Source organism: Rhinichthys klamathensis, unplaced genomic scaffold (assembly GCF_029890125.1).
Source record: "Rhinichthys klamathensis goyatoka isolate OS25496 unplaced genomic scaffold, OSU_Roscu_1.1 h1tg000181l_1, whole genome shotgun sequence".
Lineage (NCBI taxonomy): Eukaryota > Metazoa > Chordata > Actinopteri > Cypriniformes > Leuciscidae > Rhinichthys > Rhinichthys klamathensis.
In genome coordinates, this window is record NW_026606709.1 from 3,418,235 (window position 1) to 3,446,049 (window position 27,815).

At 35.5% G+C, this 27,815-nt stretch overlaps 1 protein-coding gene across 1 annotated transcript; it reads right to left on the reverse strand.

Annotated features, from left to right (window-relative positions):
- Positions 1 to 239: 239 nt before the first annotated feature.
- si:ch211-260p9.3 (1-phosphatidylinositol 4,5-bisphosphate phosphodiesterase gamma-2) lies at positions 240 to 27,217 on the reverse strand. Its single transcript, XM_056261296.1, has 33 exons — positions 27,137 to 27,217; positions 26,870 to 26,941; positions 26,567 to 26,758; positions 25,858 to 26,034; positions 22,427 to 22,520; positions 22,277 to 22,324; positions 22,099 to 22,183; positions 21,836 to 21,919; positions 21,586 to 21,629; positions 21,381 to 21,453; positions 20,932 to 21,033; positions 20,714 to 20,832; positions 20,531 to 20,616; positions 18,678 to 18,795; positions 18,413 to 18,581; positions 18,204 to 18,239; positions 15,963 to 16,043; positions 15,811 to 15,882; positions 15,637 to 15,717; positions 15,330 to 15,502; positions 12,730 to 12,936; positions 12,478 to 12,597; positions 12,201 to 12,381; positions 12,065 to 12,103; positions 5,098 to 5,164; positions 4,593 to 4,750; positions 4,321 to 4,411; positions 3,891 to 4,112; positions 2,465 to 2,589; positions 1,987 to 2,107; positions 1,729 to 1,899; positions 1,128 to 1,210; positions 240 to 558 (listed from the first exon to the last, which is right to left on the reverse strand). Exons 3-33 carry the CDS (start codon positions 26,748 to 26,750, stop codon positions 553 to 555), a joined length of 3,417 nt encoding a protein of 1,138 aa, XP_056117271.1. The 5' UTR covers positions 26,751 to 26,758; positions 26,870 to 26,941; positions 27,137 to 27,217; the 3' UTR covers positions 240 to 552.
- Positions 27,218 to 27,815: the final 598 nt, after the last annotated feature.

Consider the following 27,815-nt stretch of genomic DNA (forward strand, 5'->3'; position numbering starts at 1 on the left):
CTCCTGGAGTTTTTTGCAGATAGAACTTCTGCCCTTATTTCTTCTGTGTTTTTCTGCTTCTATCTACAGCTGGGTTGCTGCTGCTGCTCTGTGGCTGTTGTAATGAGAACACACAACCTTCAACAGGAAAATAAGCCTAATATGTGAACCAGTTTCAATCAAAATAAACTGTCTGTGAATATGTTTCAAATAGAAAGCTTTCAAAGCTTTTTTATTGATGCATTTTACCCGTTAAAAAAATGGGGGTTTTCATATTCCCAACATATGCACCCGTTTTTTAACGTGATGTTATTTTGAGATGTAAGGATGCATTAGGGAGAAAAGGAAATTCTGTTATCGGGTATCATTATGAACCAGAAAACATGAGCATGTGAACAAATGTGCATATATTTTAAGTAATACAAATATATATACAGTTTATTTAGATCTCATTCGGTTTATCACAGCAGTTAAATGTATTTCTGCAATGAAGTCCACAGTCCATAGTGAGTCAAGTCCATATTTACATTGACTGGTCGGCTAGTTCCTGGTGGTTAAGACTTGCTATTTACCTTACACCTGTTGACAAAACAGATTTTTCATTACTGACTGGAACGAGGAAGCGGTAAAATTGTAGGTTGGACTGGTGTTACTGCTTTTATATCAGTAGTCTCAAGGTTAAAGGGGTAGTTCACCCAAAAATGAAAATTATGTCATTTACTCACCCTCATGTCGTTCTAAACCTGTAAGGCTTTCGTTCAGGTTTGGAATGACATGAGGGTGAGTAAATGATGACAGTATTTACATTTTTGGGTGAACTATCCCTTTAATGTTCATTAATCTTAAAATGTCTTTATTAAATCTAAGGTGCTAATACAGCTTATTCTAACATAATCCTGAATACATTAAAATGACTGCTCACATTTACATGGTCTGCCCAGTCACCCTACAGTAGTGAATTAAATATATTCCAGGTGTTATATAAATGATGGTAAAAGTAGTCAGAGCAATTTCTGCTCTATTTTCTAAGTCTTCGGAAGCTGTATCTGTCTTTTTGAGCGTACGCACACCCTAAAATCAAATCTATGCACGTTTTATAAATGAGGCCCTAAGAGAGAAAGATATCCGTTTGTGTGTGTGTTTCTCACCTCTAACTGCTGTGCATGCACCAGAAGAGATGCAAGCTCTAGGTTTTCATTAAAGCTGTTCTTCAGTGGGACAGAACGATACCCTAATAAAAAGACAAAAATAGCAGAAGTGAAATGCAACAGCTCAGAGACCTTTGGAGACTGTAAATAAAGAGGCTCAATATTATGAAAGAAAGGTAATAAAATCAATGCTTCAAATTCTGGGTTTCCCAAACCCACTGAACACATAATGCATGCGCTTGACGTCACCATTTTCAAAAATTCACGTTTTAAGAGTTTACACGGAGACGATGACGATATTGCATCCCGTTTTCAAAAGTTTCCATTTTCAGGCCCCCAAAACGCTGCTGTCGTGTAAATGAACGGCCAAAAAGGCATAAAAAGTTTTCAGTATTTAATTGAAAACAGTGCCGTGTAAACAGAAGTGTGGAAGATAAATGCTCAAAATGCTTGAATTATATATATATATATAGGCCTATATATATATATATATATATATATATATATATATATATATATATATATATAATTCGTCAGTTCACTAAAATAATTAAATATTTTCAAGGCATATTGGTGGCTCAAAACCATTGGGTGGATTTACCTGAGCGAATACCTCTGATAGGAAAAGTGGCATGTGCAAGAAACTTAGCATCAGAAAATGTGTCCTCCTCAAAAACCACAAAGCGCAGGAAGGCCAGGTCCGGCTCATCTACTTGAAAGCATTTTGGTGGATTCATTGGGCCCAGCCACACTGGATTTAGTCCATTATCCTCTGTGAAGGTACAGTACCAACATTCAACAACACTACTGTAATCTAAAACAATTTTTCTCTCAATAACTCTCTTTTCCACTTCCTTACTGAACATAGTAGTCTTGAAAATGTAGTCATCTGCTTGACTTCCTGTGTACGGCCACAGCTCAACCTGCACAAAAGGACTGATGATGTGATCTGGATTGGGCAGATGCCTGGCTGCTATCACCTGAAGGGAACCAAAGAAAATTACATTTAGAAAACTTTGGAATGACATATAGGTTCGCAAATGATTATGTCATTCCTATTCCTTTAAAGGGATCTTTCAACCAAAAATGAAAATTCTGTCAATAATGACTCGCCCTAATGTCGTTCCAAACCCATAAGACTTTCGCTCATCATCAAAACACAAATAAAGATATGATTGAAGATGAACGAAAGTCTGGGTTTGGAAGAACACAAGGGTGAGTAACTAATGACAGAATTTTCTTTTTTGTTGGAACTAGCCCTTTAACATTGCGTGGTATCATCAGCCATCATTCTAGAACTAGATAAAACGTCAAACTGAATAAACATGGGTATTTACTCTGATTCGGATGTTTTGTTTAGGAGGCTTCTTCTTGGTTGGATTTCGAATCCACTCTGGTTTAAGCACGTAACCTGTGCCTCCATTCAGACTGAAGAGAGCACTGTTCAGCTGCATGAACTTATCTGAAGAGAGACGCCATTAAGATTTATTAGACACATTTATAGAGACCGGTTCTGAAGTTTAACAATCATAGAGCAGACATTAGTGTAAACTCTTCTTCTAAGGTCAAGTACAGTCATGGTGGAGCAATAACTTCACAAGAATCTTACAGGAAAGTCAAGATGTTTAGCTAGCTGAATACTGAGTTATAATACCACATGTGGTTAAGGGATAGTTCACCCAAAAATGAAAACTTTCATCGTTTACTCACCGTCATGTTGTTCCAAACCTGTATGAGTTTCTTTCTTCTGTTGAACACAAAAGAAGATATGAAGAATGTCTGTAACCAGATGAGGATAGCGCCATTCCATAGTGGGAAAAACTGGTAACCAAAAAATCTTCTTCTGTGTTCAACGGAAGAAAGAAAATCATACAGGTTTGGAACAACATGACGGTGAGTAAATGATGACTCTAGTTTACATTTTTGGATGAACTATGCCTTTCATTCCTTCCAAACAGAATTGTTAACATAGCCCTCTATCGCCCCCTGGAGTACATAGGTTTGTTACTCCCACATGAACATTGGAAAACGGGAAGAAACAACAAATTGCTGTAGATGTTAAAATAATTTGCGCTCCAAACAATGTTTATGAGTACGATAATAAATTAAAATAGTATAAAAAGTAGCCGTTTGCAATCTCAAGCAGCATAAGGGACTGTTTTTGTACAGCTAAAATAACTGGAAGCGGATAAGACAAGCCACAACACATTCAAGTTATGTATATACACACATCAATTTTATATAAATTATATACATATATATATAATTTTTTAAAAGAACTTAATACATTTAATTCTGCAAGAAGAATACAATAATTTATCAAACGTGACAGCAAAGTTATAATGTTCCAAAAAATATAGATATTTTAAATAAACAATGTGCTTTTGACCTTTCTATTCATCAAAGAATCCTGCAAAAAATATATCATGTATTATTATCAAATATTAAGCAGCACAACCGTTTTCAACATTGGTAATAATAAGAACGTTTTCTTCACCAACAAATCAACATATTAGAATAATTTCTGAAGAATCATGTGACACTGAGGATTGGAGGACTGGAGAAATGGCTACTTAAGATTCAGCTTTGCCATCACAGGAATTAATGATATTTTAAAATATATTTAAATAGAAAACAACTATTTTATATAGTAATAATATTTCACAATATTACTGTTTTTACTGTATTTTTGGTCAAATAAATGCCGCCTTGGTAAGCATAAGATCCTTTTTTCTCTCTCTCTCTCTCTCTTCTTTCACGTACCAGCAGTTTGGAAGTTGAGAGCCACCATTTGGCAGCCTAATTTCCATGAAGGACAAGGGTCAAAGTTGGAAGAGTCAACTCGCCCTCCGGAGGGATACACACGGGTGAGAGCTGTGCGGTTATACTCCAGAATGCTGTCTGATTTCTCCACGCCAGTTTCATTCCCCTCTTTTGGAATCATGTTATCCTTGACGGAGCGAACCTCTTTGTAGTTGTATTTTTCTGAGAGGTCATAAAAGTGCAGAATGGAATAATAAATGAAATGAAATGTCCGGTTCACTCACCTCAAAACATTTCTGTAATGTTTTAAATGTGGCTTTGAAATTGTTGCTTAATGTTGATGTGTTTGATACAGTACAGATGCTTTTCATTGTAGTTTGTTTCAGATTTTTTCATGTTTCGCTCATGCACTGTTCTGGAAATTACATACCAAATGTGCTCTTTTTGATAGATTGACAGTACACCACCATGTCTGACATCTCAATAGCTATGTTGGTTTTGGACTCCATTTCTGCTATTCTCTATTTTGAGAAGTAAGGGAGATATTGTCAGTGCACAGATATTCTATTCTTCACAGGACTCATCAAAGCTATATAAATATATGCAGAAAAATACAGTACACTATATTTCATAATCAAGCACAATAACAGAAATTGAATGTGAGTTTGTGTGGCATCTCTTGTGAAAGACAGATATACGAACCGCTTTCTCCAAACTCTGCTCTCTCTGGATGATGTTGAGAATCACCTGGTACCATTCGTCCAGCTGCTCCAAGATCTCACACGTGAACTCGGTTTGCCTCAAATTCTCCTTGTTCATTAGGGTCACCACGAGGTATCTGGCATGTTTGGCTTTGCGAGCTGAGGAGAACCCATTCAAATCAACAAGAAACAGTCTTAATTTATATTTTGTTCACCATAAGGGGCTTTTTTCATAGGACATTGAGGACTTTCTTATAGTATCTGCAGAGAATTGGTGAGGTTTTTTATGCAAGTCACAACTACGCAAAGTGTGTGTGTGTGTGTGTGTGTGTGTGTGTGTGTGTGTGTGTGTGTGTGTGTAGCTGAGTGTGTGTGTGTGTGTGTGTGTGTGTGTGTGTGTGTGTGTGTGTGTGTGTGTGTGTGTGTGTGTGTGTGTGTGTGTGTGTGTGTGTGTGTGTGTGTGTGTGTGTGCAATCAATTCACACAGGTGACAAAGAAACTCTTACCAACATTACACATAGAGATGTCCACCACACCTTTACATTGGACACCTAAGGGATTGTCTTCAGCGACCTGAAACAATCACTGAGCTCAATTGTCATATATACAAATATGTATATACATACATTTGTATTTGAATACATTTTATATATATATATATATATATATATATATATATATATCAAGTATATAATATTAATATAAAATATTAATTATATAAATTCATATTCATTACATAACTTTATTAAATAGATGCAATGACTTTTAATCAATTATTTGAATGAATTATTTTTAGTAAATGCATGTCAGATGCTTAATAATATTAAAAAATAATTTATTTAAATAATTGATTATGTATGTAAAGTTTCGCAAATAATAATATTTTACTCAATAATATGTTAATAATAAAATCATATTTTTACATTTAACTGAAAAGTTGGAATTTTTTTTTAAAAATTATGTTTTTGAAATAAGTCTCTTTTGCTCCCCAATGCTGCATTTATTTCCTCAACAATACAGTAAAAACATTAATATTGCGAAATATTATTACAAATTAAAATAAATGATTTCTATTTGAATATATATTTTAAATGTAATTTATTCCTGTAATGCAAAGCTGAATTCAGTGTCACATGATCCTTCAGAAATCATTCTAATATGCTGATTTGGTGCTCAAAAAACATTTCTTATTTTTATTATTATCAATGTTGAAAACAGTTGTGCAGCTTCATTTTTGTGGAAATGTTGATACTTTTTTCAGGCTTTTTTGATTAATAGAAAGTTCAATGAACAGCATTCATTTGCATTTATTAAATGTATTTATTACATTTATTAAAGCATTTACTAAATAGAAATCTTCTGTAATATTAAACATCTTCACTGTCACTTTTGATCAATGTAATGCATCCTTGATGAATAAAGTATTAATTGCTCTCTCTTTAAAAAAAAAAACCTTACCACAATGTTTGAATGGTATCATTGCGTAACTACGGTGGCCCAGTAGTGCACAACACAACGACATTTAAAAAGCAAACATAAGTTCACAACACAACGGTATTAAGCCACAACAAAACGGAAATAAGCCACAACACAACGAAATGAATCCACAACACAACGGAAAATGAGCCACAACACAATGGAAAATCTACAACACAGCGAAATAAAGCCGCAACACAACGGAAATGCTCCCGACCACTAGAGGGCTCTCGGGCGCGATAAAGTTAGTTTTCAGCCATTGTTCAATAGAGTCAGTCAGCAGTCTAAATATATCAATACCACGATTAGTTTTAAGTGTAACCATTGTATATCGATATAAAATATTAGCTACTTCAAAATAAACTACACAAGAATGCTTGGACACGCTACCACACCCCTAAGGGAACGTCTGCTAATTCCACCAAGTGGTTAAAACGTATAATTTATTATAATATTATTTGATAAATAAAAATAAAAACCATTTGGCGAATTGCAGAATTACAGGAAAGTAATGGCACAATTCCGCCTGTAATAAGTCAGTCTGGTTAACCCTCTGGGGTCTGAGGTGTTTTCGGGGTCCTTGAGATGTTTTGGCATGCTCTGACATTTGTGCATTTTTCAGTTGCTTATAAACATATTAATGGCACAGGTGAAATTACACTCTATATAGCACACACAGGGCTACCATTATATGTGAGCAACATGTATGTACATGTTTGTATTTTTGAGAGAATATTGTTTATGCGTGGTTATTGAAAAAACTAAAAAATAAATTTTCTAATATATGGCCACAAATAACATACTAAATATCTGTCCACAAGACTTTTGACTAGTGGATGTTGTCGCCTAGAGTATTTGCTTCAAATTGATCTGAAAATCATTCTGGCTAATCATTCACATAAAACAATAGATTGTTTTAAATTGTGAAAAACATTTTTTTGTTTGCAAAGGCAATATGCGGATGGGCGGATCGGCCCAACCCCCTCATGAATAATTAGGCAGTTCTCACCTGAGCAGACTGCATACTAATGAGCCTTTCATTCAGGGGTGTCACACAAGAAAGAATGCAAGGACAATATATATATATAAATAAATAAATATTTATATACACACACACACACACACACACACACACACACATATATATATATATATATATATATGTGTGTGTGTGTGTGTGTGTGTGTGTGTGTGTGTGTGTGTGTATATAAATATTTATTTATTTATATATATATATATATTGTCCTTGCATTCTTTCTTGTGTGACACCCCTGAATGAAAGGCTCATTATATATATATATATATATATATATATATATATATATATATATATATACATACATATATATACATACATATATATATATATATATATATATATATATATATATACATATACATATACATATATATATATATATATATATACAAACAATCAAAATATAAATGAAAGCCAAAAGCACATTTTTAGTCACACATTTTAGCCATCCACATACCATTTTTAGCCATCCACCGCGGTAAAAATAAACCAGTCGCATTTCAAAGTCGTACGCGAAATGACCGCCAGGTGGCGCAAAGGGACATTTAGCAAAACGTAAGTGGGGCTAATGTCTATTAACAGTAGCCTAAGGATGAAATACTACAAGTTATGGTAATTTCCAAATAAGCCTACAACAAATTGTTGGTCATACAGATAAGATATAATCTTTTAAAACTGTAAAAGGTTAAAGTAGGCCTACACTCACAGGCTAAAGACAAAACGTTTTCTCGCTCATGTGAGAATCAAACGTTTGGTTATTTCTCAGTAACAAAATTCATAGCCGAGCGGTAGAACTGATGGTTCATCATCAAGATGACACAGGTTCAAATCCCGCACAAACATGGTCTGCTGTATATTTTATATTTATTATTGCAGAGAGATTTGTCTAGCTCTAAAACTCTGTTACACCATACAGTTTTGTTTTATATAGGCTATATATATTTTTTTATTTATTTATTCCAGGCTCTCACGCCACCCCCCCGATTTCTCACGCTGAAGTGTCAACCCGGTCGGTCAAATTCCTGAAAGATATAGTTTATCTATAGATCTACCTGTTGAGCCACTCGTGATCGACTAGTTATACCGTAAATTAGTTAAAATATCCCGTAATCTATTTAGAGCGAGCGTGCATGCGAGACAGATATTGTGCTCCAAACCGTGCGCGCGCATGGCAGAGAGGTCTGTTCCCTACAACCTAGAGTTTTTAAAAACATGGTTTTAAGTAAAGTGTGATTTGCCAGGGGGGACTGGGATTTCCTTCTGGTCTAAACATCCCTACTTCTGCTGAATTATTTTAATCCCCACACCCCTCCCTCCACAGCTAATCAATGCTATAGGCTACTTCACCAATATCAAATATATAAAATAGAGATATGCAACAGGCACGTTTAAACGAAAAACAATAAAATCAAAACCAGCGTTTCAGTTGTTCATTAGTTCCAGTGGCCTTAATGCATGCACGGCTTTTCAAAATTTCACAAAGCGTGTTGAGATTATTTTGAATGAAATATTGAAGTTTATAATTAAGTGTTTTGGCACACCACGCCGAGTGACCATGCATTTTTCTAAAGTCGGGTTTTATTCTGGCATCGTGAGTTAGTGTTCGACAAACGCGGCGGCGCGTTCATTTAGATTAATTTATTTATCTCATTATTACAGCTAAAATAACTTAATAGGCGACTCCGTAATTTTTTGGTCATACAGATAAGAGTAGAGTAGCTTACATCGTTCAAAACTGTAAACTTGTATTCATATTAGGCTAACGACAAAAACAGTATATCTGTCCTCTCTGTCTCCGGGAACTGCGCGTCACAAAAATGAACCGAAAGCCACTTCAGCTCAGTCACGATAAGAAATCGGCTATGTCTAAAGCCTTTAAATGTCTAAATATTTAGGCTAATAAATGTTATCTGATTATGTAGGCTAATCCATATGAAAACGAGAGGTACAGAGGATCTACTCAAACATGCGCTTCCCAATGAGAAAATGACAAGACATGGGTGAAAATCTCGCTCTAATTAAATGTAGGCTAAATCGCCCTGAATTAAAATGTAAAAACATAATAATGTATTTGTCGAAATGTTGCGATATTGTTTCATTTAAGTTCATAATTATTCTATAAATGTTATTTAATTTAGCAGCATTACCACGAAGCACCGTGTTTCGATATTTATTTGAATAATACAAAATAAAATAAAAACTTAATTCACAAATTGCATGCCTGGTTGTAAGGATCCAAAGATCCCTGTAGACTTTAATATTAAGTGACAACAAATTCACAAGCGTTTTTTCAGATTATATTTAGTTTTGCTTGGAAAAAGCTGCCCCAAACCAGTTTTATTTCATCAATTATTGAAATAATGAAATATTTAGTAATAAACTTTTATGACAGAAATATCACTAGGCTACATGTAACTTAAATCATTTAATTCCTTCATTATCAACACTGTCTAGAATGGCGATTTAAGTGTGAATTGCGACTTCTCTTTGTGTTAAGTCAGCCTCAGACTCCGATAGCCTGTGGGGGGTTGGAGGGACAGTTGCTGGACAAAGGTGTTAATGTTCCTCTTTCATATGGAGAGTGTCGGATAGCCAGCCTGATGAGCAGGCAAAATTATTGTAAGGATAAATCTGTGTCCAAATGTAGGCCCCATATCTTATTAAATTATAAATATTGTAGTTTATTTATTGTAGCCTATTTAAAGTTTTTTTTTCACACAAAATTTCAATTGAAGTTATTGTAAGGTGAATTCAACAAGGCATGCTGTGTCTTTGAAGCAACAATTAAAGGTTAAATAATTTTTTCGTGATTTGTATGGCTGACACGCAGCGACATATACAGTATTATCAGCTGTATGATGTGTTTTTACCCTGAAATGATTAATTTCGAGAGAGAGACCCGCGCGCGCAGCGAGGGAGACTAAATAAACTTGTTAAAAAGAGATCCAGCGCGAGAGAGGCAAAGAGAAACGCATGTTTTTAATTTAATTATGTTTCTTTGGACAATTTTCGTTTTGTACTGTTTTAATTGTTTAATTTAGCTGTAATTTCTTTGGCAATACAAATTTAAAATGTCGCAAGAATAAGATTAGCCTTTTCATTATTTATTCAATTACATTTCAGTAGCCTAATTTCAGTATTGTGATTATGAATTATTTTAACTACGTTTCACTTGTTGAATTCTTCTGCTACCAGCTTTCAATCGCTCTGAATCAGCGCGGTGCGGCAGCAGATTACGCATTAGAGAGAATAAACCGGAATAAACGAACACTTTTCAGAGTCTATGATTGTAGCGCCTCTTAGTGGTAAAAGGCAGCAAATACACCACACATTTTACCGCCGCGGTGGAACAGCTGATGTGGGCGTTGTCATGGCTTGCCTCGACATTTGCGTTTGAATAGCGCGCGTCGTCCGTGGGCGTGTCAGATTAACGCGTAATGAAGTGTAATGAGCTGGGGGAAAAAATACTGACAGCACTCTCTTTTCATACAGATTGCATAAACTGAGAATATTTGTTTTTTATATAAATTACTTCATTTAAAAGAAGAGAATTCAAGCTTCATAAAGAAAAACCTCTCGTGCCTGTGTGACAAGTAATCGCGGAGTTACAGTTAATCTTAGGACGCGTTTCAGAATGGACTTCACTGACAGAGAGAACGCAAAACTCGCATCATGTTTGTTTTTCTTTATTTGGTGAAAAGCACAACACTTTGTTTTTATTGTGAGTATCCACAAAAAAAATAGAAACTTAACAGGATCTAATGATGTACAACACTTATATGTAAGATCAAAATTAACAGAGTAATTTGAGTCTCTTTTGCACTGATAAGGAAAAAAGTGAGCTGGTATCGCCGGCGAGACCGCCGACCCCAGAGAGTTAATAGGAACTACAACCGTTGAAACATATAAAAGAAAAAAAAAACTTTTACAGAAATCTCCTAAAAAATAATTGTTTACTGTAAATACATGAAGGGTATTCGTAATTTTAATTAATACAAATGATATGTTTTAACAACTTGGAGGAATTGACAGACGTTCCCTTAGGGATCATGCGCTGTGGTAGCGCGTCAAAGCGTTCTATAAATATAAAAAATATAAATATGCAGCAATAATGCACGTAGGTGATTTTGAATGATGGTTAGCTATACATACTGTTAAAACTAATCGTGGTGTTGATATATTTTTATAGACTGCTGACTGACTCTATTGAACAATGGCAAGGAAAACTAACTTTATCGCGCCCGAGAGCCCTCTAGTGGTCGGGAGCATTTCCGTTGTGTTGCGGCTTTATTTCGTTGTGTTGTAGATTTTCCGTTGTGTTGTGGCTTAATTCCGTTGTGTTGTGAACTTATGTTTGCTTTTTAAATGTCGTTGTGTTGTGCACTACTGGGCCACCGTAGGTAGTACGCACAAAAATGTTAAGCAGTAAAAAATAATAATAATAATAATGATAGTAATAAAAATAAATGTTTCTTGAGTAGGTAATCAGCATTTTGGGATGATTTCTGAAGGATCATGTCACATTGTCAGTCTGTTTTGATTTCTGTCTTTGTCTGTGTTCTGTCAATTAGCTCAGTTCTGTCTTGATTTATTTTTTACAGCCATTTTTGATCATATTTACCAGGGGTGCCATTAATTCTGAGCACGACTGTATAGGCTATATATATATATATATATATATAGTATTAAATATGACAGTATAATATTAAATATATTCAGTATAATCAATTATTTTAATTAATTATTTTTAATATTATATAATTATTTTAGAAATATAATAAATATATCATATTGAAAATAATTAATTAAAATAATTTAATATACTCAATATCAATTATTTAATTATTTTAGTAGATGTATGGTCAGCTGCCATATATATATATTTTAAGATACCCTTAAAATGTAGGATATTATAAACTTATACTAAGTTTCCAAATACTTTTTAGGGCCAAACATACCTCACTGTACAGCTCACTATCATATGTTGAGAGATCCTCCTGCAAAGGAAAAAGTTATCAACTATAGCTTTCATATGGTCACAATGTTGTATCTCCTATAGGAATAATTGAAGTGGCTCTGTGGCTCTTCTCTCACCATATAGAAGCGCTCCACTAATTGTGGTGTTACAGGGTAGCGTAGTTTTATCTTGTCTTGTAAAATATGCTCACGGAAACACCTGACCATGTCTTCAAGGCTAAAAAACTCGTAGATGTCTGCCAGCACATACTTGCTGTTGTCTCTGCATATCAGAAAGTGTTTGATATCCCCTTCAACTCTGAGTAACAAATGAACAAATTAAGATACGAACAGAGAAAAAACCTAAGTGTCTATGAGGATAGTAAGGAAATAAAAAGGAAAAAAACGAAGAAACCTGATTGAAAGTGCAAAGGTGTCCGGCTCTTCTCTCTGTCTGATGAGGAAGGCTCCATCTCGAGGGATCCTCAGAAGATAGTCTTCTGCTTCGGCTCGACTCAGGTTACTGTAAAACCACCTAAAGACGACAACACAAACATCTCCAGATGTTTCTACTAGTTTCCGTGACAAAAAAAAATGATGCCATTGAAATCTGTGTGTATGAAGGAGTGTTTTAAGATTTAAATTGAAATTCATGTTTTCTTCTTACCCCCTATGGTGGTGAGACACAAAATTGAGCCGAGGCAGGAAACTCGTAAGACGCAAGTTGAATCCATCATACTCAATCAGATTTTGTCTATAATGCTCGATCAAGGCACACATACTTGGAAAACACTGCTTGTTTGTCAAAAAGAAGGATGTGTGACCATTTTCTGAGGACCAGAAGATTCTGTAGTGCTGAATTCTCCCACTCGTCCTACCGAGAGCATACAGTAGCTATATTATTATTTCAACATTTTCTATTTGCATTATTTCTCTTTGTGAAAATTATCAGTCTAAGGAACATTTTAACAGTATACAGTGGGAAATATTATTCTTTGATCCCCTGCTGATTTTGTAAGTTTGCCCACTTACAAAGAAATGAAGGGTCTATAATTTTTATGGTAGGTTTATTTGAATGGATAGAGACAGAATATCAACCAAAAAATCCAGAAAAACACATAATACACATTATATAAAGGTTGTAAATTGACTAGCATTTAATCATGGAAATAAGTATTTGATCCCCTAATTGACTAATTGACTAATCTCTGTTCCACATGGGCACATAACAAAACTGTGGGAGGCAGAATTCTCACTGGTTGGTTGGGGGTCAAATACTTATTTCACTCGATTAAATGCTTATCAATTTATACAATATCCTTTATATATTGTGTTTTTCTGGATTTTTTGGTTGATATTCTGTCTCTATCCATTCAAATAAACCTACCATAAAAATTTCTTTGTAAGTGGGCAAACGTACAAAATCAGCAGGGGATCAAAAAATTGTTTTCCCCACTGCATGCATATATATATATATAGATATATAAACTTAAAAATGCCTTTGTTGGACCACATAATGTAAGATTCTGTATTATATGCAGCACATATTGGGGCTGTTTACACCTGGCCACTTCATGCGTTTTCTCAGATCGGATAGCTATCCCAGATAGCAAGGTGACATTGATTAAATGTTGAAATTCCATCAGAATCATCATTTTGGTTGAGGTTGAAAATTCAATGCTAAAATAATATTGAATCAATGTTGATATTTCAATGTTTTTCAGTGTTGAAAAGACAAACATTGAATCAATGATGATTTTTGGTCAGCTTAAATTCCTCCACTGGTTGACACTCATTGGTTGCATGCCAACCGCCAATCAGATCAAAGCGCGGCATAACAGATTTCAAGCACGGCATATCAGGCGCGAAACAGACACACAGACGAAGCATTCGGACAACGACGGAGTGTTTTTTTGAGGTAAGTTAATATTATAAATCTCAATTTCATTTCTAATTTTTACTTATCTATATTTCTTACAACTTGTTTGCTTTTCCTGGTTGAGTCGGAATGAACTGCGATGTTACATTTATTAGTCACATGAACGCACGCCGTGTACAAACCAAAGGCCAGGATTTTACCTAATAATATATTACATTTCTATTTGTCTTTTACCAAATGCCATCGTGGCTAAAACCAACAGTGGGTAACGTTAAATTGTTAATTTTCATTCTAGGGCGAACTAACCCTCAAGCGCGCTTGAATTCTGCTTGTTTTAACTTAAACATTATATACAATTTCAAGTTTCACTTAATTTTGTAACACATTTGTATTTTATAATTAGTCACATTTCCAATTTTTTTTTTTTTGTCTAGATGCCTTACAGCAGCAAGGAAAAGTGGAGAAAAAGGAGGCCTCTGAGTTTGTTTTTTCTGTGTCTGTACAAAAATGGCTCCGTTACGCCCCTGAACGGCTTGGGGGTATTGCTCGTGGAGGAAACCCCTGAGTTCATTTAGAATTACGGTACGGTATTCTACCCAGGAGTAGAGGTAAATTCTATTATAGAATAGATATCTGATTTATCAAAACAATTCCATTTACACCTGGTCACATAAATGTGTTTTTGCAAAAACGGATATAAATCCGATCTTCAATTCCCGTGCTAAATGCAGATTTAATGAAGTGCACGTCACCGAAAGCAACAGATATGAGCTGCATTTTATTGATCATCAGCTAATTTTAAAATCAAAGGGGACAATAAGAGAGAGCGGCAACATCCCTGGTAAGATCATTTCGTTTCTTTACTTTTAATGAAGATGATTGCGTGTTAAGCATCTGCAACTTACTTTCACTTTGATTTGCGATAGTTTGCTCGTTGGCTTGATGAATAGATGCTCAGCTGCTCATCTGCGGTGATGCGTGTTGCAGTAGCGCCGTCATATCTGACTAACATGATATATAGCCTATAAAACGCTCTCACACGTTTATTTTTTAGCATTTTTGGGAGGAGTAAAATTTACATATGTGGTTTCAACAACCAGATGCATTTACACTTGTCCAGTTTCGTCTGGAATGCGGCCCAGACCACCTCCTGAAGTGGTTTGAGCGATCGGATTCAAATCTGTCTCGAATGCGTTTCGGAGGGCATTTACACCTGGTCTTTTCACGATCGGATAGCTATCCGATCACAGAAAACGCATGAAGTGGCCAGGTGTAAACAGCCCCTTTGTGGCACAGGTGTGGCAGGAAATTCAATTAGGACCCAGCTTCAAACCTTTTAAAAAGAAATTTAAAAAAGCATAAGAGTAATGAAAGGATGTGCAGAGTACCAGAGGGAGATACTGTAGTTTCTGATGAACGTGTCACTCTCTCGCACCAGAAACGTTCCATCTTTTCCATCCCTCCCTTTACAGAATTCACGCAGGAGTTTTTCAGCGGTTCTTCTGCCCCCGGCCAACCGTCCATGAAACCAGGTCTCTGACAGGTACAGGTCTGAACCGTCCTGCTGAATGTTTCCAACAACAACAACAAAAAAAGAGTTCATGACTGAACAATTTCTCAAAGTGGCTTGTTTTTTAACAGGAGTGGAACTGACTGGTTTTTACAAAGACAATGATTGTAATCTTCTTCCCTTACCTTAGTACTGTCTTCCTCCCACTTCTCTTCTGAATAGTACAGCTTATTATCCAAGATCACACAGTCATGCTTGTAAAACCTCTACATTAGAAAAAAATATATATATTATGAATTATCTGACTATGAATAAGGGACAGCAAAAAAAGCAATTACATTTAAATTAATTGAAAACACCTTATCTATTGAATCCCAGATGCAAAGCTCGCCTTCCTTCTCCATTACACTGTTTTCTTTAGCATTTCTTATCTGTGTTGAAATATGAAAATATGAAAAAAATGCCCCTTAAAACCTCATTCAGTTCTTTTGACACTTATTTTTACATTTACCTTCTCTCTGTAAATGTTTCCAATTTTCTTGAAGCTGTCTAATTTCCTTTTCACAGCCGCGTTTCCCTTTTCTTCCTCCAGCTGTTCAGAGCAAATAAAATTCCATATGACATACTGTATGTTAAAAAACGAATGCAAAAGAACCTCATGCGCATAAATGTGCATTTATTCAGTTATATGCTAGAAAGAGGGCATAGCTACATTAAACGAGATACATTCTAATGTAATCAGTTTGATCTTTCCATTTTCTGTCACACCCACATACAACGACAATCTGCATCAGTGTTTACACAAAAATACTATAAGTCACCAAGGTGACTAGGATTATTTAATTAAGTTTGCAAGTTCATCTACTGAATATCAGCTTTGAAAAACAAATCAGAGCTGGATGTAGTTTAAACATTAGGTTAGGGTTAGGTTTTTTTTATTTATTATTATTATGCATTTTATTTTTAGGCGCCTTTCTTGACACTCAAGGTCACCATACATCAACAAAACAATAACAATATTTAAGTAAGAAACTATGTGATTGTAGAAACTATGACAATACACTTAAAATACAATGCAGTTGTGATCAGAGGGAGTAAGCTATTCTAAAAAGATGGGTTTTAAGTTTTGATTTAAAATGTGAGAGGCAATCAATATTACGGAGGTCCGGTGGAAGCGAGTTCCAGAGCTGAGGAGCAGAGCAACTGAAAGCTCTGCTCCCCATAGGAACAAGGCGGACATGGGGAACAGTGAAATGGATGGAAGAAGAGGATCTAAGAGTGCGAGCGGGTGTAGGTAAATGGAGAAGATCAAAAAGATATGAAGGGGCGAGATTATTAATGAGTGAGGAGAAGTATTTTATAGTTGATATGGTAAATGATAGGTAGCCAATGGAGCTGTTGTAAGATAGGAGTGATGTGATGAATAGAGGGGGTACGAGTGATAATACGACCAGCTGAATTTTGGACCATTTGAAGTATATGGAGGGTTTTAAGCGGGAGGCCAAACAAAAGGGAATTGCAGTAATCTAAACGAGAAGTGACTAAACTATGAACAAAAATGGCAGTGGAGTGAGGTGTGAGGAAAGGCCGCAGACGGTTGATATTTCGAAGATGATAGTAACCAGACCGGGTAACATTATTAACATGAGACGTAAAAGAGAGGGTGCTATATAAGATGACACCCAGACTCTTAACCTGAAGGGAGGGGGAGATGAAGGAGCTATCAATGGGAATAGAAAAATAATGGAGTTTGTTTAATGTTGATCTTGTACCTATAAGAAGCAATTCTGTTTTATTGCTATTTAATTTAAGGAAGTTTGAAGTGAACCAGTATTTTATGTCAGGAAGACAGTTAGTAAGGGAAGATGGTGGAAGTTTTGAATTCGGTTTGGTTGAAAGATAGAGCTGGGTGTAATCTGCGTAGCAATGGAACTGAATCTGATATTTACGAAGAAGATGTGACCAAGAGGGAGAAGATCAATAATGAAAAGCAGGGGTCCCAGGACAGAGCCCTGGGGCACTCCTGTAATGACAGGGACTGAATGAAAGGTGAATAATTGTAACTGAATGAACTGAGTGCAGCCTGAGAGATAGCTAGTTAAGAGGTGTGTTAGTGATACAATAGAGGAAAGTCTGTCTAAAAGGATAGTGTGTGAAATTCTATCGAAGGCCGCGCTCAAATCAAGCAGAAGGAGAATGGATAGTAAACCAGAGTCAGCAGCCAGGAGAAGGTCATTAGCGATTTTAAGGAGTGCCGTTTCTGTGCTATGAAGAGGACGGAAACCAGACTGGAATTGTTCATATAGATTATTGTAGGAAAGATGAGTATGAAGTTGAGCAGCAACAATTTTTTCAAGAATTTTGGAGATGAATGGAAGATTTGAAATAGGACGAAAATTATTAAGGTTGTTGGGATCTGAACCAGGTTTCTTAAGAATTGGAGTTACAGCAGCTGTTTTAGGAGAAGAAGGAACAATTCCAGTGGTAAGAGAAGAATGAATTATGTTTGTAATGAGAGGGGACAGAAAAGGAGTAACGGCCTTCACAAGAACAGTAAGAAGGGGGTCTAATCTGCAGGTTGAAGATTTGGATTTTTGAATGAGTTCCGAAATTTCATTTATTGAGGGTAAGGCAAATGCTGTGAGTAAATCGGTGGGAGCAAATGAAACTGGGACTGGTTTTACATGAATGAGATAACCAGCTGCTTTCATTTTGAGCTCTATTTGAGGAGGGTGTCGTGTTTTGTGGATACCTTATCAGTGCGATCGCTCTCTTTTATTTTTTGGTGCTGTTGGAGGGAAAAAATAGACAATCATGCACTGTAACAAAAATTATATTCTCAGTCTGCCACATCATGACTCTAAAATCTTCATGAATCATGTTAAGTTGGAAACTGAAGCAGTTTTTCCTTTTAAAGTTGGTTCAACTACATGAACAGACAAATCTGAAGGTTTTTTCTACCTTGATGATGATCTTGCCCTTCAGTTGGTTTGGTGAGGGTAGATGTTCTGCTTCTGGATCCAGTGGCTCGGTCAGGAGTTTGTCCTGGAAAACATCTCGTAACATCTGAGCCATCATTTTCTGTTGCTTGATATCACAGTGTTCTTCTATGGACAGCACCACAGGATACCTGCCAAAAGGAATTAAAATAAGAGTGTTGAATGTTACATTTACAATGCACAGTGATAATGTCATTGAATGTGTTTTGTTGTTGTTGATGACTAACTCAGATGTTATGAAAGCATGATCATTGATGGCCTTCACCGCATCCTTAAATTTTATCTTGGAGGTCATGGTCCGACCATGGTAGATGACAGGTTCATCTGGACCATTCCAGCAGTCCACTGCATTAAACACACAAAAAAACATAACATAGGGCCTGATATAAAACAATATTAATTATAACCAGTTTTGGGGGTAACGCATTACAAGTAACATGCATTACGTAATCAAACAGTTGACGTTAGCCATTGACTTGCATAGTATTTTTTCCTACTATGGAAGTCAATGGCTACCGTCAACTGTTTGATTACCAACATTCTTTAGAATATCATCTTTTGTGTTCAACAGAAGAAAGAAACTCATACATACAGGTTTGAAACAACATAAGGGTGAGATTTTGGGTGAAATATCCCTTTAATGTTAAGAGATTATTATGGTACACATAGCTCTAGGGGTCACGAAATATTCCAAGTGGTCAGAAAATAATAATATTCTAAATGTGTTTTAAAAAAGAAAATGTAAATGTATGTAATATAGGCTTTGTTTACTGCGTTAAACACTTGCAAAAAAGAATTTCTCAGTAAAAAACACCTGTAAGGGCTGGAAGAGAACGAGCCTCATCCAGGTGAGTAAAAGTAATGCAAAAGTACTGAAACGCATTACTTTCTATAAAAAGTAAATAAGTAACGTAGTTTATTTTTGGGGTTGTAATGCAATATTGTAATAATGGATTACAATTTTGCATTACTCCCCAAAAATAAACTAATTACTTTACTTATTTACTTTTTATAGAAAGTAATGCGTTTCAGTACTTTTGCGTTACTTTCAAAGTTACTTAAAAGCAGTTTTTCCTCTTTGTCGCCATCTCTGTTCGATATCTGCAATTGCAGTCAACCACGGAATTATCGACTTTACGTGAGTTGTGCCTCGGCATGGCACAGCGCGGATGAATCCAATGTTTTGAGGAGAATGTGTAGCTGTCAATCACCGCGCGGTGTGGATACTGTCATTAAGAATCACAGATTCTACTTTTTGGAAGTATGACCAATATAAGAATTTTCACCCTAAAATGTCACCTGAACAAGTAAGTAACATCCACTTTTGTTCTTCTGACCAATTAAGGGGAAAAACACATTGTAAATCGCGCCGATTAAATCTAGCGATCGCTTATCATATCGCGTCAAACCGAGCAAATTATACTTTGTTCTCAAATTGTTAATGTTAACAACGTCAGCATTGTGTGACTACATTTAATGCCCTTCAGATATTATCCTTGTTTTCGCATGGTCCGGTTGCAGTCTCTTTTTCCAAACTCTCAGTCCAAAGTCTTTTGCATTTTACAACGGGTGAATCTCCAGTTGTCACTGGTGATTGTCTTTTGAACCTTTCTGGATCCGCCATCAAATTGATAAGTTGAATTATATCAAGTGCTGTGAGAAAAGGCTATAAATCTCCACCTCAAACATCCTCACTCGCAATATAGCCGACTAGCCGAGACTCCTTCTTTATGTGAACAGATGTGACGTAATGACATGCTCGAATCTCCCGCGGAAATCCACCAGTACCACTGGAATTAAAAACATTATTACAAGCTTACCGTTTTGAATCGAGCTAAGGCAAGCAGATAGTTTTGAACACTGGCTGCTTATGTACTTGCTCAAACATTTATTTTGGATAATTTTTAACCCAAAAAAGTTACGGACTGGAGCTTTAAAAGTAAAGTTTCCAAACAACTAAAAATCTTGGTAGGCCTACCACTAAAATATAATTGTTCAACATTAATCTTTACATGCATATGAAGCAAAACTGGAATAAAAATATAAAGTTTAGTAGAAAATATCTGAGAAACACACTGACACTCAATACAGCGGCAGCCCAGCCTCAGGCAGCGCACATAAGCTTCTGTTGAGGACTCACTGCGCAGTTGATCTCCAGTCAAATATCTGTGAAAAAAAGCAAAACACAAAGTAACACAGGAACTTCATCATGACGAGGAGGAGCTGCATGTGTGTCATGAGCATGAAGAACAGCAGCACTGACGTGTTGTGAGAAGAGTTGATCCAGTAGTGAGACAGAGGATTGTTCATGTCCAGTGGGAAAATCTCTGAGAACTTCTCATCCCAAATTGAATTTTCTTTGGAGAAGAGAAAACTGAGGAACTAGAAAGACAGAAAGTAATTGCATTGATTTGTTTAGGTGCAGAAAAAGATTTATTTGGTGTGAGGAAGTCAAACTAAACAGATCTCTATAGCCTGTACCTCTCCAACAGTAAACTTTGGGACATTGGACTTCCTCATGGTGTCATCGATGAAGATGGTCATCAACTCTTGTACCTTATTACAATCTTTGGCCCAGTTCTCCTACAGACAGAAAAAAGGGAATATGTTAAGGGAATAATAAAGGGAAATGTTTCTTGAGCACCAAATCAATAGGATTTCTTAAGGATTGTGACACCGAAGACTTGAGTAATGATGCTGAAAATTCAGCTTTGTAATCACAGGAATAAAATACATTTTAAAATATATAAAATAGAAAACCGTTATTTTTAATTATAATGTTTAATATTTCACAGTATTCACAATATCAAATAAAGACAGCCTTGGATGAGCATAAGTGACTTAATTCAAATACATTAAACAAATCTTACTGACCCCAACATTTTGCACAGTAGGCTAGATAGATAAAAGATAATATACATTAGTCTTACCTTCTGTCTATATAAAAGAAAGTTTTGAAAATCATAGAGGGGAAGTACAGCAGATTCAGGCCTATCAGTATTACTGCAGAGAAATACATAGAAAAGGTAAATATGGTTCTTATGGTACAATTAACTTGTTTATTTAAAGTAGAACAAGTAAAATTAAATTTCCCATGATAATGGCCCATTTAAAGCACCAAACTGAACCACTTACCTCATTGTGAAAGCGGCAGGCCCCTTTTCAAACTCTTCTAGCAACTAATAAATGATTCAAATAATAATAATAATATAAATTAGCCATGACGTTTTACAAATGACTTCTCTTAAATATTTATATCATGTTTAAAACAAGTAAATGTTCCATTCAATAATACAAATAACAATCATATACAATGGAACTGATACTCAAATAAGAATTTAATAAAAATTACAACAACAAAAAAAAAACGTAATTGCGCACTCACCGTCTTCTGGTTTTCAAATACTAAAAGATTGTAGAATTTGATAAACTGCTGAAAATCCAGGACATAATCTTTAGCTCCCACCTCCTGAAAATGCAACATTCAGACTTATAATAAATGCTAAATGTGTTTTTAAGCAAAGAAAATTAAATACTTAATCTACTCTTGATAAAATGTACATCTTGAGTTGCTTTGAGTAAAATCATCTGCCGAATGCATTAAAGTAAATGTAGAATTCATTGATATGCTTTCAGTATTATTTGTACCACAAATCTGTCCTCCAGAAAACGTCCACTTGGCACAATGAAGTTCATTTGTGGCAAGAGAGACTTGAGCTCTTTCAGGGTGATGCTGTGAGAAAAAGAAACAGATGACTACAGTGAGACTGGGTGATAAGCTACAATGAAACTGGGTGAAAAGCAGGTGAAAGAGAAAGAAGAGAACCTATTTTTCTTTGTCTGATCAACCGAGTACATCTGCTTCCTCAGCCAACTACAGTAGAGTGAAAAACAGAGAATGAAACAAACATATGATTTGGGTTACGGACGGTTCATAGATACACAAGGTACACTCTCTGTAAGTGTGTGTGTGTACCTCTCTATAATCTCTGGTGTGTGAGCCACCAGTGTCTCCTGTCTGAGTAACTCCAGTCCTGTCAGCCATTTTTCTGCATCCTCCACTGAATCAGCTGTGGATGACATGTACCCAACAAAATATTTTCTATGAACATTTTTGCTAACGTTCCCATTAAAGTATAAAAAACGTTATTTATGAATGTTCAAAACGTCCAGTTTTTAATTTAAAAAATGTTTTTGGTTATGCGAATGTAACCCCTCCACCCGGGTCCTACTCGCCCCGCTCTGTGCGGGCCTCGAACCCGGGTTTCCGGCGTGAGAGTCAGGCGCTCTAACAAGGAGGCTAAAGACTGCAGCCTCTAGCATCTGTCGCTAGAGAGCCTTTTGAGATCAGAGGAGTGAGGTTTACTCGCACAGAAACTACTAGCTGGCCTCCGTTACACGAACATTGCATTTTATCATTTTGCAAACATAATGGAAAAGTTACTTTTGAATGTTCTCTGAACATTCTAAAACCAGTGATGGCGTTTGGCGGTTTTTAACATCCAACTAACGTTTCAGGTAAAAACGTTACATGAACAATGTATAAATGATGAACAAATATTTTAATAATTGCAGGACGTTTGTTCATAAATTTGAGAGAACCTTAACCTTACCACAATACTAGCGAAAGGGTAACACTTTAGAATATGGTTCCTTCGTTAATGAATAACTACACAAGAACCAATGAGTAACACAATATTAACAATCTAGTAACTATTATTAACTAACCAGAAACTCTGATTAACGAACTAGTAAGTATAATAGTGCACAGATGAAAGTGGTAGTTCACTATTAACTAATCAATAACTACTATTTTTTTAATGCTTCCCAGAGAACAAGCCTACTGAAAATGTTCATAATTCATGCAAAACTAATAATCAATAACCAATGGAGACTCATAAAAACATATTTTTTCGGGAGGTAGGTTAAATAATAAAATAACTGTATATGGTATTTGGGTGGCTGATGACTCAATATGTTCCAGTACTCACCATGACTCTAGTGATTCAATGCCAGTCCAGAGGAATGCCGGAAAAATGGCCACAGGACAAGTAAGGTCCCGACAACTGCATTTAAAAAATCCATTTCTTTAAAATGATTCAGTTGATAAATAGACAGCATAGGCCAATTATTAACAGCTTTCCCAAATCATAAGTCTGCTATGCTATTACATATTAATGTAAACAACCTTGTGTATTCCTTTACAGTAGCGGTTGAAATGTTAATGTAGTGCTAGTCATTTGTCCTGCAATAGTCATTAATCAGAGTTTCTTGTTAGTTAATAATAGTTACTATATTGTTAATATTGTGTTACTCATTGGTTCTTGTGTAGTTATTCATTAACGAAGGAACCGTATTCTAATGTGTTACCAGCGAAAGTTCTGAGAACATTCACTGTTACAGTAGCTGAGTACCATCACAGAATAAGGCACAACAACACTATCATAAGGACATAATGAAGTGGTGAGACGGTTGCAAAAAGCAAATCATGATTGTTCCCCACGGGGTACACTTGAAGACATACTGTAACCTCAGGTGCTCCATGGGGACCCGATTCCGGTAAGAGTACTTCCTGGCAAAGCTGTTTACCAGCATATGCTGTTTTTTTCTACAGATGTTGGTGATGATAGTGTGTTGCTTTACTCATCACGCTAGCTCAATTTTTAGCTAGCTTAACCAGCGAGACTTCTGTGGTCAACCAAAAATACCAACTTCTTTAGTTAAATTTTGCTGGTGAAAAATATGCATATGATGTTCCACCAGCTAGCCAACTAAAAACAGTAATATTGTAAAAAAAATATTATTACAATTTAAAATAATTTTTATCTTTTAATATATTTTAAAATTGTATTCATTTCTGTGATACGAAACTGAATTTTCAGCATCATTACCCCAGTCAGAAATCATAATATGCTGATTTGCTGCCCATATTTCTTATTATTATCAATGTTGAAAACCATTGTGTTGCTTAATATCTTTGTGAAAACAATATTTTTTAGGATTATTTAATGAATACAAAGTTCAAAAGAACAGCATTTAATTATTTAGCATTAATTATAAATGTCTCTATTCACTAATGTCACTATTGATCAATTTAATGCATCCTTGCTAAATAGAAGTATACATTTTTTTTTTAAAGAGTCCTATCTCTTTGCTGTGCACTTACAATACTGCCCTACAAAGCAAAAAGGCAGTAACTGCATTTTTGGTCAAAAATGAGTTATTATCATTTTCATGACATTCAAGGCATCCTTTGTTATGTGACAAAACATCTTATCTCAAATGTGTGTCGTTTTGGAGAAAAATGGTAGTCGTTTGTACAGTAACTGCAAAAAGCCCTAGTGAAAAAAAGCAAGAGTACAGTAACATCCATTACTGCATTCTTGTTATGTTTTACCTAACAAAAAATAACCGTGTTGCTGCGCAGTGTAGTTACTGTTGCCATGGTGAACACACAGCTGATTTCGCGGCATCCTCACGGGACGGTTTTAACATTTGCGATTTCACGCTTCTAACTTCACACAAATTTAGTTTGAGATGCAGTGTTTCCCCTAATTGTTCCCCTACCAAACTAACACACACACACACGCGTGTAACGCTCGAGCTGTTTTTTTTGCCTATATGAGGACACGGTCTTCACGGCAACCCGTCAAAATAAAAGTTCGGTTTAACCTATTTTTTTACAGTCTATGGGTTTAACTTGACAGAAATATATTACTGCTGTACAGTAGAATTTAGAAACGTCTCAATGTAATAATAATACTAACACTAATACAAATAAATTAAGATTAAAACTTAATTTTTCTTCAATGTTTTAATTTTAACAGTAAAGCTCATTGTGCAGCATGTTGTTTGACCAAAAATGTTTGTTTTTAAAATGTTGTCTAAGTTTAATAATAGTTTATAATAAAAGTTTCATGATTTCAATTAATTAGACATGATTTTTGATTACTAAAAATTTACACCACATATCCGTAACACGCCCGCTCTGCAACACTAGTTTCGCAACACAAATTTTTTTAAAATGTTGTCCAAATGGTTCCATTTATTTCAAACACAGTGTATCAGACCCAGAGCCCAAGTTTTGGCAAAGTAGTTTTGGGAGAATCTGTAGTTACTGCCTTTTCCCTTCGTATGGTGCCACGTTTTTGGTAAGTAATACAAAGCAAGAATACAGTAACTGCAAAATAGGGGTAAAATATCAAATTAAATATGAGGATTGATATGTACAAAGAATAAGCTAATATAAAGTAACAAAACAGCCACATGTCCAATAATCTACCTACAACTACTTAGGCTGGATGACAGGATAACTTTAAAGTCATTTTTCTCTGTTCTGCACTCTGCATAGTTACTACAATGCCTTTTTGCTTTGTAGGGCAGAATATGTGAGAAACATTTGCATACCGTTTAGACTCAGTGACTCTAAAATAAACTCAGATCCATAGAAGATGGTGAAACACGTTTTGCTGTCCTGCTGAATCTCTTTTTCAGACTGCCGAAAGATTCTTCGAAATATATTCCCCATGCTCTCGTTAAATCGCTGGAAATCCTGGCGAACCTCCTTGATCTCAAAAATGTCCACTGCAAATATACAAACACATATAGTAAAATGCAATTATTCAGTGAATTGTATCTTCAGTATAATTATTCCTTTAAATACCTAAATACCAGTGCTTGCATAAGCTTGAAGATCACATGTGTGTTCACAGACAGGGCTTAGATTAAGCTATAATTAGGCCTAAATTATTCAAATTCAATTAGGACATTTAAAAAGTTCAATTTGGACATTTAATAGCTTATAAACATGCCTGAAAAAAACATTACTGGTGTGCATCTTGAGACAAAACAATGGCACTGACATATTTTAAGATACATAAGTGCAAGTTGCTTTCAGCTCAAACATGCATTTTAGTCTGGGACTAGGCTTAAGCCTTACCAGGAGATAAGGTTTCTGAAAAATGAGGTCAGAATTAGACCACACACTTTAATAATTATACAATAATAAAACTGCTATTTTAAAAAGCATTACTCTGTTTGATTCAATAATTTGTTTTAATAATTTAGCTTAAACACTGCATTGTGTCGAGCCTATACGTTCAAGGAAGAAACTTACACATTGTGACTATCCTTTCGCCGGAGCGTATCAAGGCCACCTGCATGGTCTCCATCAGGACCTGGACAGTGAGTCTCTCAGCCCTCTGCTGATATACTATCATTTCAGTACCTGCCTGCAGTTGCTCAATAATCCGACTTCTCTCGTCCTCTATCAGCTCATCCCGCTCATTGCCACCCATCATCACTGCATCTGACACACACAATGTTTTAAAAAATATATATATTTTATACTTATGAAAGCAATAATTTTGTTAAATGTTAGATTATTCATGTAATGTAGCCTATGTCCAGATGCACTTACCTTCCAGTTTCTGTGCACAAATCAAACTGAGAAATGACAAGATGACGTCAAGTGGTTATTGTCCAACCAGTTCTTGAGAAAAAAAAACACATCCTGTGGCATTAACACAGCTTTCTAATTTCCCAAGAAGCAGTGCTTTTGCATCATTCTCTACACAGGCTTTTCAGCAACTTAAAAATAGTGTTTTTTTTAAAGAATGTATTTTATATTTATGATAACAGCATTAAAAGTTAGATTATTCGTAATGTAGCCTATATTCAGACTTACCTTCCAGTTCAAGTGCACAAATCAAACTGAGAAATGACAAGAAGACTTCTATTGGTTATTCTCCAGACCAGGTCTTGAGAAAAATCACATCCTGTGGCATAAACAGCTTTCTTATTTCCGATGATGAAAAGCAAATATTTCCAGAGGACAAGAGAGAAAAGAAATACTCAAATCATCTTCATTGAGTTACCTGTGAATTGATTTAAACGCAATATTAAGTAAATATCCGTATTTATGAGACCACAGGGCTCCAAACCAATATTTAGAAAGCTCTCTTTTTAAGCAGAAATGTAAAATCATGTAAGATTTGTAAGTGGCACAAACATTGCTTTAAAACCAGGGGGTGGAGGAAAAAAGAAAATAATTGGTGAAAAGAAAATGGATTTTACTGGAAGGAGAGAGATTGTGAGATGATGTGCAATTTTCTCAACTAACAGTTGTCAAGTGTGGTTCAGTTTGTGCAAAACAGCATCCACCCACACCCTCTGTTACTGGCAAAGCAAGTTTACATGTTAGAATCATAATCATCTTAGGCCTTGACCACACTAATACATTTTCGTTTGAAGACGCATCTTTTTCACTCCATTTTAAAATAGCCGGAATAATGCCTTCATCGTTGATTACTCGATATCAACGATGATTTTACGGCTGCGATGATTAGTGTTAGTGTCCATGTAAT